We start from the raw sequence: 12,053 nt of genomic DNA, 5'->3' as shown, positions 1-12,053 counted from the left end.
AATTTGAGTGATGATAGTCATTAAGACAGGCCCTAGCCATGGCTAGTCAGTGATAGTTACTAAGACAGGCACTTTTAATGGTGAGTGAGTAACGATTGCACTTACACAGGCATTAGCCATGGCTAGTCAGTGATTGTCACTAAGACAGCCCCTAGCCATGGCTAGTCAGTGATAGTTACTAAGACAGGCCCTAGCCATGGCTAGTCAGTGACGGCAGTCACCAAGTTGGCCGGTCTAATTGACGAGGCAGTTAACAATCAATCGCGACTGAGCGATCGTTGCCAACGTCTGGAGTGGCTTGGGCGTTTGCGAGCTACAGCTGACTGGGTAACCTGGGGTAACCTGGGGTAACCTGGGGTAACCAGGGGTAACCTGGGGAAACCTGGGGTAACCTGGGATAAACAGGGGTAACCTGGGGTAACCTGGGGTAGCCAGGGGTAGCCAGGGGTAACCTGGGGCACCGCAGGGCGAACTTGGGTCGCTAATTGAAGGCAGCAGCAGCAGCTTCCTTCATTGAAGGCAGTCGGCGGCACGGAGCCCGTGCCTGGGAGCAGCACGCGGGGGGCGATCGATGTCCGATCGATGCCCGGGGGGCGGGGGGCGGGGGGGGGGGAGACGGGACTCGGCCCTCATTCAGCAGTGGAGAGTGAGCAGGGGCTGGTGACGGCGGCCGCGGTGGAGGTTCAACGTAACGAAGCAGGCAACTCGAGACACTGAACCTCATCGGTGGAAGAGACAACAACGACGAGAAGGAGGAGAAGCTGGCCTGGTTGGGTATTGCGCCACAGGGCCCCACGTGACTTAGTTAGCGAGCGCCTATTAAGTCCCTCGAGCGGTCACCCGAGCAGACACGGCCACGTCCGCCACGGAGATGGAGCGCACACGTTCAGATGGAGAATGCCGCTTCCCCCCCCCCCGCGTCAGACGGCCATCAACAAACAGCACCATCGAAGTGTCAAAGGTAACGCAGTAGCTGCAACAACAGTTGACACCTATGAAGGAGGGACATTGCCCGAACCGTCGTCTGTTGTCCACACAGTAGTATTATTGACACGGAATGTGTGTTAAAGTGGTTGAGTCGAGAAAGTACGCTTATAAGAGAGAGTGGCGAGGGGAACACAGCGAGAGAGACGAGAGCGGCACGGGGAGGGCTCCCCTCCTTACCCGCTCAGCTGCCAGGGGGAGCCGCCAGGGACGTCATCAAAACATCCCCAGCGGGGGCAGCAGCAGCAGCAGCGAGCTCGACATCCTCGGCGGCACCGCAGCAGCTGCAGCAGCAGCTACAGCAGCAGCAGCAACAACAACAGCAACAGAAGCAGCTACAGCAGCAACAACAGCAGCAACAGCAGCAGCAGCAACAACAGCAGCAGCAGCAACAACAGCAGCTGCAGCAGGAGCGACTGACAGCGGCAGCAGCTGCTGGCTACTGCTGCTACGACAGCAGCTGACGGGCAGTGGCTGTGGGGGGGAGGGTCGAGGCCCCCACCCACATCCCCGCCCCCACGTGACGTCACACGGGGAGGGGGCCGTCGCTGAGCGGGGGCGACAGCAAGGGACGATGTCACGTGGTTGGGGTTGAGGTGGCCGAGGGCGGGGTGAGGTGGTGGAGGGGAGGGGTAGGGGGTGAGGGGCGGGGTGAGGTGGTGGAGGGGTGGGATAGGGGGATGAGGGGCGGGGTGAGGTGGTGGAGGGGAGGGGTAGGGGGTGAGGGGCGGGGTGAGGTGGTGGAGGGGTGGGATAGGGGGATGAGGGGCGGGGTGAGGTGGTGGAGGGGAGGGGTAGGGGGTGAGGGGCGGGGTGAGGTGGAGGAGGGGAGGGATAGGGGGTGAGGGGCGGGTTGAGATGGTGGAGGGGTAGGGGGTGAGGGGCGGGGTGAGGTGGTGGAGGGGAGGGGTAGGGGGTGAGGGGCGGGTTGAGATGGTGGAGGGGAGGGGTAGGGGGTGAGGGGCGGGGTGAGGTGAGGGGTAGGGGGTGAGGGGCGGGTTGAGATGGTGGAGGGGAGGGGTAGGGGGTGAAGGGCGGGGTGAGGTGAGGGGTAGGGGGTGAGGGGCGGGGTGAGGTGAGGGGTAGGGGGTGAGGGGCGGGTTGAGATGGTGGAGGGGAGGGGTAGGGGGTGAAGGGCGGGGTGAGGTGAGGGGTAGGGGGTGAGGGGCGGGGTGAGGTGGTGGAGGGGAGGGGTAGGGGGTGAAGGGCGGGGTGAGGTGAGGGGTAGGGGGTGAGGGGCGGGGTGAGGTGGTGGAGGGGAGGGGTAGGGGGTGAGGTGGTGGACGGGAGGGGTAGGGGGGTGAGGGGCGGGGTGACCTGGTGGAGTGGTGGGATAGGGGGGTGAGGGGCGGGGTGAGGTGGTGGAGGGGATAGGGGGTGAGGGGCGGGGTGAGGGGAGGGGTTGGGTGAGGTCGTCCCTTATGTAGATTATGGATGCAAAGAATGTAATAGATAAGCGAGACAGTCCTGCTTATATCTCCAATCCCACATCTGTCCTTCCACACCACTAAACTATGTCTTTACACATCCCATCAGCGACACGGCCTTCGGGGGGGGGGGTGGGGCGGCATCGTTTCAGCAGCATTGGTTCAACAATCAAAACTCTGGACCGGTTTCGACTTTCAGAATCTAAAGATGTATTTATACCGGAGGAATCCGATAAGCTATCAAGCTCTTTTTCCACGGTAATCCGGAATGCAGCGTCTCGTCAGCAGCCAGGCTCGCTAGAACAAATCGATTCATTCTGGTGAACTGCCAGACGTGTATCGGCCAGGGGCGGTTTCTTCATTAGGGCGATTGGGCGACGCACCACCAATGTCATTCAACCACAGAGTCACGCTAGCCGTCACTGTCAGCCTCTGGATATAGTCCAATCAGCGTCATGTCACGTTCTGTGGAGTACCGCCTCTTTTTGGGCGATTTCACTCCGGCTGAGAATCGCCCAGAGTGTTCCCATAGACTTACATTCAAATATGTTTTTTTTCGAACGGGGGGCGCTGCAATGCATTCTCTATGGCTTCCGGGAGGGCTCGCACTAACGTGCTTACGTCATCATACGTAAGCACGTTTCATCCAACAATATTATTTATCGCCACCTAGTGGAATCTTTAATAAAAGAAACTTGAGTGGATTGTATTAATAGTGAGTATAGAAACAAACAAGATGTATTGTAAGAGTCACTTTGTTTTTCATTAATATTAAAGAAGTGAAGTTGCCTTTACATGCTTAAGCTGTTAATTTATCCTTTGCATGGGTGGACCTTATCCTTATAAATCATCCAGACATTTGCCCCCCCTGAGAGATTTTGCAGGAGCCGCCACTGGTATAGGCCCCACTCTGTTGGACATGGGTTCGATAGTTTGACACAAAACGAAACGATTCATTGAGTATTGATACATTGACTATTGTGTCAGCTGAAAGCGAATCAGGTTGGAGAGTTATTGGCGAAGAAACTGAACTTGATTAAAGTATGATATATTAGCACGATTGGCTCTGTATGGAGCGAAATAAGTTCAACATGCACGTTGCTATGTTTGATTGTTTATATATATTCGATTTTCAACATTTAAAAGCAGGACATTTATACATTATATACCATGTCTCTAATAACTGTGGATTTAATGTCACGGATTATCATTTTTTTTTATTTTGCATGACCAATATTCAAATTATGATTAATCAGTTGTGTTAATGTGCAGCATACATTATATTGTTAACGATCGAACATTATTTCATATTTTGTTAATAATTGAGGACATATTAAATACGTCATATAATGTGTTGTCGAAAATCGAACATATACACAAAGTATAAACTAAAATATCAACAAATATCAATCCACACCTCAACAATAAGAGTTCACATGTTGGGCCATACTGCTGCTGCGTTGGGCAGTGGTGGACACGCACAATGAACATCCTCACTGATCAATAATAACACCGTGGCCTTCAAAATAACAAAAGGTGACGTTTCGGGCAGTGGCCCTTCTTCATGGCACATCGAGTGAACAAGAAGCGTCGGGCCAACTGTTCCAGCAGCGTGCCAACGTTGATGCAACGTTGAATGTTGACTGGGTAAAGTGCATCTGTGTGCTATTAGTACGGTTGGCTAGGTACGGTGCGAAAGAAGTTCAACATACAGTACATACATTCGTTTAATGTATGTGCTTTGAAGAAGGGGTAAACTTATTATTAATGCCACCCACAAAGTGTTATTGATTAATGTGTTGAGTCTTTTAGTTTATTGTGCTCGTGCGCCACTGATTTGTTTTATAACTGGTGTGTAATGGGCGACGTTTCAGGCAATGGCCCTCCACCACAGTATTTTAAAAATAGATTGAAAGCTAATTTCTTTAGAACTGCCTTGTGTTTAGTTTGTTGTCCTTCCATCGCACACCTCCGATTAACGCGGTTGGCAATGTGTGGTGTGAAAAAAATTCAACATCACATACAAATTCTAGATATGAAGCTTTCGTGACTGCAAGGGTTCATACTCTTAGTTTTTTTCGGTAAAGTCACGTAGGTAAAAATAAATAAAAAAAATATGAATATGTACATTTTTACCGTTATTTATTTTATTATTTTTATTATTTATTTTTACCCACGTGACTTTACCGAAAAAACCCAAGAGTATCACATACAAAGCCATGGCAGTATGTGTGAGAGTGCGTGTTGTTGTGTATTGTTGTTATGTGTGTATTGTTATTGTGTGTATATAGGGGTCGTGTGAGGTGGGTGGAATCGCCAAGCAGAGTGGCGCAGCGGAAGCGTGCTGGGCCCATAACCCAGAGGTCGATGGATCGAAACCATCCTCTGCTAGCAGTTACTTATTTTTATTTTTCGACAGCGATTACTTTTTTAAAATAAGTACTAGATTTTTTTGGGGTAAATTTCTTTAATAAATTAAGTCTTCTCTATATTTTTCAATAGATAACTGATGTCAAATAATTCATTTAAAACATTCAGATAATTGTGGCTGTGTGGGGGGAACGTCTCGTTAACCAAATCCTGAGACTCACGACTTACACTTTGCAGACCTCTCTCTATGTTGCTGTGAAGAAGGACCATTGCTCGAAACGTCGCCTGTTGGTTTTCCCTTTGAAGGCCACACACACAGTGTGATTGACGAATGTGTTGAGTGATGTTTGAGACCCTGCGAGGTTTTACTAAACAAATACATTAGCATTTTAAACTCGTTACGCAAGTAAATTACCAAATCCAAACCCACTCAGCCGCTTATGTAAATTAGTAAATCCAATATCCCTCGCTGTGCCGCTTATGTAAACGAGCAAATCCAAATCTCGCGACGCCGCGCGCTCTTATCCATACTACGGAATCGAATGTACCGTTACATCTCGCGATAACTCACGTCCCGCGGGAACTCTCACCCCCTCTTTCGCAAGCGGCCTCCAAGATGGTGAGTATGGTGGTGTTTCGGCGTCGTTCGCCAATCCTTTAGCATCGCCTTCCCTGTCTTTCCTAGCGACTTCCATCGCCTATCCCCGCGAAGGAAAGATCCCCTCGCTCGCGTTCGCGCATTCATTTGTCTCGGATGGCGTCGGAATATTGTGTTTTTGTCTCATTATGGTTAGTGTGCGCGGCGCGGCCTTATCGGCAAGGCCTTGTCGGCGAGGCTTCCTCTTGAGTGTAGCGATGTTCAATGGTTACGTGGTTATGAATGTAGTTTTATTGTACATGGCGAGCGGTTGTGAATTGTTATATTATTTTTAATATTGCATTATATTTTTGGAACTTTTTAAAATCCCCTCAGGATAGTCTTATCCTACCCCTTTTACTGATTGCAATAGACTCGGAGTGTGCAGTACTATTCGGTGTTAGGATCGTGCTCAAGGGAGTGAGTGAAGCTGTTGTAGTATATATACATTTACGTTTTACGTAGCTTTTAGCCCCTTGGTCAATCCACTATTGGATGAAGACCTCACCGCATGTCAAGACAGAGTGGGGATCTCAAGAGTTGTTTAGTTTATAAAGAGTCGATATGGATAACGTTCGCAGTTATTCTCATTTGACTTTTGTCCTCCCAGTTGCTTTGGAAAAGGAATTGGTCGCAAAATTGAGGCCGGAAAAAAAACTTAGACCGGTATGGGAATGTAGAATTTCCATCATCGGTTCGGGGTCATAAAATACTGTATAGGATGAACGCCGACCTGCACGCGTGGTTGGAGTTGGAAGACGCTTTAATGTAAGCTATGAAGAAAGGCCGTTGCCCGAAACGTCGGAAGTTTTATATATTTAAAAGCGGTGCTGTTGAGGTGTTTTTGTTATTTGGACCCGTGCACCACTGCCACAACGCAGCAGCAGCAGCATCAAATAATTGGTTTCACTTGAGGTCGGTGCCTGGTTCTCTTAACAGTTCGGGTCTCTCGCATGCGCTGTGTCCATAATAAGACACAAGTTAGCACACAGTCCCAGTGGTTATTTAGAGTTTTGGGCGGCGGTGCAGTTGTAACACTTCCCTGGGTTTTATTCTAGATTCCGTCACCTTGGTATTGTGAAGGGCTTGTTCTCCCCGTGTTCTGCATGGGATTGCTCCAGGTTCCGTTTCCTTGAATCGGTTAAACAAACTAGCACACAGTTACTGGTATTTTCCCAATACTGTACATGACTGATTAAAAGTTACCTGCGAATTGCGCAATTGGGGTTACACGCAGCAGCAGCGTCGGCCACGACTGCAAAACTCGGTAGGACCCTCCTGAAAATGTGTCTTGAGAATCGGGCCTTTCTGGGGAGCCAAACGTAAAAATGTTAACGGGTCAGGGACTCGTACTTACTTGCTATGAATCTGCGGGGACCGTGGTGTCCGCCTCGTACGATACCTGCATGTAATACTGTCATTACTATGTATTTCATGTGAAGTGTTACACTAGCAGCAGGCATATCCATGTGCCAGTCGGCGGCGTGTTTACGTCTCCTCTAACTGTGGTTGCGCCGTCCCTCGCAGGCGGATCAAGGCGACCAGAAGAAGAAGCGCACCTTCCGCAAGTACACGTACCGCGGCGTGGACTTGGACCAGCTGCTGGACATGTCCAAGTGAGTAGTAGGTCACGTGGGTGGACGTCACAGGCGAGTGGTGACTCCGGAGGTTGCCCGGTGGCTCAGGAGATTCGAGCGTCGAGCTGCCAATGCTATGATGTTGGGATTGAATCCGGGTTTCGGGCCCTGCGTGTGATTAAAGCAAGGTTGTAGTGGAGATAACGGTCTCAGCATGGTCACCAATGACTTCACAACAACAGCAAAATCGTCATGTTAATTGCACTTTATGAGACATAATTTCAGCCCTGAACTTTGAAAAATATTGGTTTGACTCTCATGTGAAGAACATTTCTGTCGTTGGTAGAGTGAGTGGGAAAGTGTTGCCCCATACTGTGGATTAAAAGGTCACTTGAAGGGATCTGAGGTATTTCTATGACATCCGCTTCCACAGCGTGAAGCGTAGCATCGCTCTGCGAGAGATCCAAATGGATACGTCGTCTCGTGACGACGTGACACAGCTCAATCTGCGTACTATTGCGGGGAGGGAGTTTAGAAACGTGGGAGGAGCCTTTCACAGAGCCATGTATCAAGACGGCTGTGGCTCTATTCCACTGAATTTTCCATTGTAGGGGGCAAAACCGCATTGTTGTTCGAGCGAAACGTTAACATTGCTCCTGCAGAAAAGGAGCTCGGTCTGAGCCTGTAGCGACGTGCTTGAGTGCCCCCTCACGTCGGTGGCTTTCACATGTCCGGAGCCCAGCAGCTCGGCTTTCCAGCTCAATGGCGCCTTTGGTTATTAACAAGGCCGGCAATGGGAACCACAGGCTAGAGTTACTGTGACGCTTGAATGGTGTGGGGGAGAGGGTTGGGAGAAAGGGAAGCGGTCTTTATCCCCGTGTTCAAAAACATTTCTGTGGCACGAAACTCACCATGTCGGCATTGCCTTCAGCATCAGTAGCCATGATCTGAAGGCCTCTCCCAAGTCGCCCCCCCACCGCTCATTATTCTGCTAGGTGGGAGACGGTATACTTTTCATGTTACCTTAAACAGAACAGTCATCTGGGTAAAGTGGATGTCGTTAATATATGATCAGTAGAGCTATAGAGAAAAGCCATAGTAGTGCGGTTGTGGCCATGCAATCATTTATGAACCACTAGTCTTCACTCCTTCAATGGAGGAATAGGAAAACTAGACAAACTCTCCTGAAACCCTCTCTTTGTGACGGGCAGACCTCGATATTGGCATTTAACTCCTGAACATTATATTGCCATTCAAGAATGGAAGACTATCATGCAATGTAATAATCCACCTAGTACTTCCGCACAAGCTGATTTTATTGATCCATCTCCCTCGTTGGATATCCTCTTGCGTGTGTCTTTTAAAATCGATAGGACCGATGAAAATTGTGTCCATAACAAATGCTTACTGGAAAACATGATAAAATAAGGATTTTTTTTATCTGAATGAAAGAAAGTTATCTCCTGCTTCTGACCGGAAACAGTGCTGCAAAAGAAAAGCACTCCCTTAAGGATCTTTGATTTTGTGTAAGATGACATTCCGATACCCCTTAATCTGATGTTGTGTTTCTGTGTGCCGCGTGCGTGCCTGTGTCTCCCCGTGATCGCGTGCGAACTACGCAGTGAGCAGCTGATGCAGATGTTCAGTGCACGCCAGCGGCGACGGTACAACCGTGGGCTGCGCCGGAAGCAGCTGTCTCTGCTGAAGCGCCTGCGCAAGGCGAAGAAGGACGCGCCACCGCTGGAGAAGCCGGAGGTGGTGAAGACGCATCTGCGTGACATGGTCATCATCCCCGAGATGGTGGGCAGCATGGTGGGCGTGTACAACGGCAAGACCTTCAACCAGGTCGAAGTCAAGGTACTAAGAAGTTTTATTCGTCCTTTTGTTATTTTGGGCCTGAGGCTACGGTCTCCCTCGCTGCTGCGGGTGTATTGGTCGGCACACTGGACTGGCAATACACAGGTCACCGATTTAACCTGTTGTGGCTGTGCTTGGGCTCAACGTATCTCGTTTGTAAAATAGCCGGGAAACTGGATAAACGGGAACCAACCGTGTAACCAATCAAATAAACTCTAATTTCATTCCATCTCTCAGCTTGGTAGTTGAGCCATTGAGCAGTTGAGCCAAAGGACAGTTTCACCAATGGGCAGTCTTAGACACTACAGTCTTAAACCCTTAACATCTATCCTCTAAACACATCACCCCAAACTTGACCCTGAATGATACATTCTAATCCCACATGAAAACTAAAGCAGCGGCGTCACTTAACCCTTTGAGACGTCTGCAAGTTGCAGAGTGGGTCCTGTTCACCCCTGAATCTCGGAACGCGCAAGCGGTTGGCGTTAACCGCTAACCGTATAACGCCGCTGTTTTTAAAGGCATTGTACTCACCGCAGAGAACTGCAGCAACACGATCGCACTCTACAATAGCTGGTGCCAAACTGCCACGTCCTCCCGCATGGCTTTTTGGGAGCCTCAGTACCGTTTAAGTTATTTTCTCCCGATTTCGTTCCGACGAAGTACATGTACGTCGTAGAATTGTAAAGGACTTGTAATTCAACTACAGCTTCACCCCTCGCACTGCTCGTTCCCTGCTACCGTCTTCTTCCAAGTTCATAAAACCTTGCACAAAACATTCTGAACGTTAGAGAAGCGCAACAGAACTCATTCAAGTGGCCAACCATCAAATACAGACGTCCTTTGCATAACGTGCTACATTGTTTTATTTGAAAAATATTTTTTACAAAAAAAATGTAAGTTTTCTATTTCGTTTTTTTCTTGAGCACGTAACTGAAACACATAGCATAAGTGTGAAGTATGTTCCTTGATGATGAATCGCGTAACTGCAAATTCGTGCTCAGGTGGGGGGCGCATTACTCGAGGGGCGCCTGTACAATAGTACATAATTTGTAAGGATTGTTTGCCATGCCCACAATTCTTTACAATAGAAAAATATATAACTCGGTTTTTATCAGCAGGGTCCATGACATGGCAAGTTGTGTTCTGAATTATCATTGATAATTATGAATCGCTCACCTTGGATGACATAAGTTTATATTAATTACAGAATCATACCTAAAATTCGAAGGGTCTCTTGGTCTTAAACCTATTTGTTTAAGTCGTGATGGCTAGCTCCACTGCTACGGAGTGGGAACTGCAGCTGTTTGCACAGCGAGACAAAGTAAGGCAGCATCTAGTTGTGTGCGTACGTTTGCCAAGCCGGCTGAAAAGCCCACTGCTTGTCTGCTCGGGTTAATCCCTTGTAAAAGCGGATTGATTTGTTGTGGGCCTTTATAATGGCGATGCATCAGTCTTTTTCTGGAAAGTTCACTTAAATGTTTTCTTTTCATGTTTGGCATTCCTAAATGAATATGCTTAATGGCAACACTTCAAGTTAGTGGGGCAAACCATGAGCATCTCCCGTTTGCTGGAGGCTTCCTCTTCGTACCCAGAGGCTTTCTGAAAAGCTTTGTGCGGCTCATCAATCCCCAGTGCTTTCAAAGCAGCTACAAAAGGCCAGCAGCAGTAATAATAATGCCTTTTACCCTGGAAACCGCATTGAGTCTCAAGACTTTGAGAAGTGTCCTGCGTTGATCACTATGTTTGGCTAGTTCTATGTTTAGATACAGGTAGAACTCTTAACCACGATTCTATTTAAGAATACAGTATAGCTTTGTATGTTATGATACTAATCTTTATTGATGAATGAAGTTAATAGGTCACCTACACATTTGCACGCTTGCAAATTGGACTATTCCTGGTCTCCAGTTCTCACCTGGTTAAACAAAATCAACTTGAATTTGCCTGTGGGTTGTGTAATGTGTGTAAAGGTATAGGCTGCAATAAAATGCTGCTAATTCAGTGTGGCATTTGTCCCCCTCCCACCTACGAATGTGTACACTTGTAATATAATCCTGCTCGTGTTTACCTTTCGTCTCGTTTGCAAAAAGATTTAATCTCCGTGGTGGTGGACTCTCGCCTGGGTGTAAATAATTGTGGTGTGCTTGTGTTTCTTTCAGCCCGAGATGATTGGCCACTACCTGGGCGAGTTCTCCATCACCTACAAGCCCGTGAAGCACGGTCGGCCCGGTATCGGTGCCACCCACTCTTCCCGTTTTATCCCGCTGAAGTAAAATCTCTGTGCACATGCCTTGATTTTGTTCAGAATCAATACAAAATAAAAAAAAATCCCAGTATCCTTTTCCCCGAGTCGTCTTTGAGCCATTCTGATGTTTGGTTTGCAGCTTTTAACGGATGCCCGCCTCCACCGTGTTGTTTTCTTTCGCTTGAGTTGTCTGTGAAAGGGCCGCTGCTGCAGCTGAAGAAGAATGGGAGAGAGCCCGACTAATGGAATGTTTGAAAATGCTTTGTACCAACGTGTGCGGTTGTTGTTGGCATGTCGTGTCCAATTTCTTTCGAGACGGTGGTTGTGCAATGCTGCAATTCCGCTTGGTGGAATGATACGCGAATGTCAAGCGATGGCCTGGTTTGAGATTTAAAATTTTCATGCAGCAAATATTCTTTCTTAAGTCGCGGTTGCTGAAGAACAAACTCAAAAGTCCAACCCTCCCAAGAAGTCAAAAACAAACCGCATTATTGACGTTAGAATGGATACTTATATTTTACTTTATTTGAAAAAAAAGGTTATAGCTTAGGAAAAATAGGGGATGAAAGAGATTTTCAGAGTGGAGCAGAGCAAGGGAAGGGGAGTTGTGACCTATCGTGAGTGGGTGAGCAGATGAGCAAGTGTCTTGAGTCGGTGGGCGAGTGTGTGATACGCAGTGTTGAGTGAACGTTGCATGAGATGAAACGAAGTCCGGTAGGCTGCGTCCTCAACATAGAGGAGGAATCAATGAGGGAAGTTAACGGGAACGGTCATGGTTCATTGCTGAAGTGTTTTACGAACAGCGCTAACAAGATCGCGCTGCCCAAGTGGTCTCGGCGTGGTCAGGTTTATCGCCACCACATTGCGCCAATTGACGTGTGCTGTGCCTGATTGGTTCATCAATACATCTGAATTCAGTTATCTGGTGATGCCGCTTTTGCAGTGGTGCATAA

At 48.4% G+C, this 12,053-nt stretch overlaps 2 protein-coding genes and 1 non-coding gene across 9 annotated transcripts in view; 2 read left to right on the top strand and 1 right to left on the bottom strand.

Annotated features, from left to right (window-relative positions):
- EPB41L4A (erythrocyte membrane protein band 4.1 like 4A) overlaps positions 1-1,438 on the bottom strand; it is a 43,355-nt gene extending 41,917 nt beyond the window's left edge. For all 7 annotated transcript variants that reach the window (XR_013588551.1, XR_013588552.1, XM_078617285.1 and 4 more), the window contains exon 1: positions 1,165-1,438. The gene's annotated coding sequence lies outside the window, so the exon portion shown is untranslated. The remainder of the gene's footprint in view (positions 1-1,164) is intronic.
- A 3,292-nt stretch (positions 1,439-4,730) lies between these two features.
- On the top strand, positions 4,731-4,802 carry TRNAM-CAU (transfer RNA methionine (anticodon CAU)). The gene has a single exon. It is a non-coding gene; the product is annotated as a tRNA-Met (tRNA).
- Positions 4,803-5,007: 205 nt separating this feature from the next.
- Positions 5,008-11,191, top strand: RPS15 (ribosomal protein S15). Its single transcript, XM_078617276.1, has 4 exons — positions 5,008-5,400; positions 6,946-7,034; positions 8,618-8,852; positions 11,015-11,191. The coding sequence occupies exons 1-4, from the start codon at positions 5,398-5,400 to the stop codon at positions 11,126-11,128; spliced, it is 441 nt and encodes a 146-aa protein (XP_078473402.1). The 5' UTR covers positions 5,008-5,397; the 3' UTR covers positions 11,129-11,191.
- Positions 11,192-12,053: the final 862 nt, after the last annotated feature.

The sequence above is a fragment of the Lampetra planeri genome, chromosome 53, assembly GCF_965212315.1.
Source record: "Lampetra planeri chromosome 53, kcLamPlan1.2.h2, whole genome shotgun sequence".
Classification (NCBI taxonomy): domain Eukaryota; kingdom Metazoa; phylum Chordata; class Hyperoartia; order Petromyzontiformes; family Petromyzontidae; genus Lampetra; species Lampetra planeri.
This window is presented reverse-complemented; position numbering and strand designations above follow the sequence as displayed.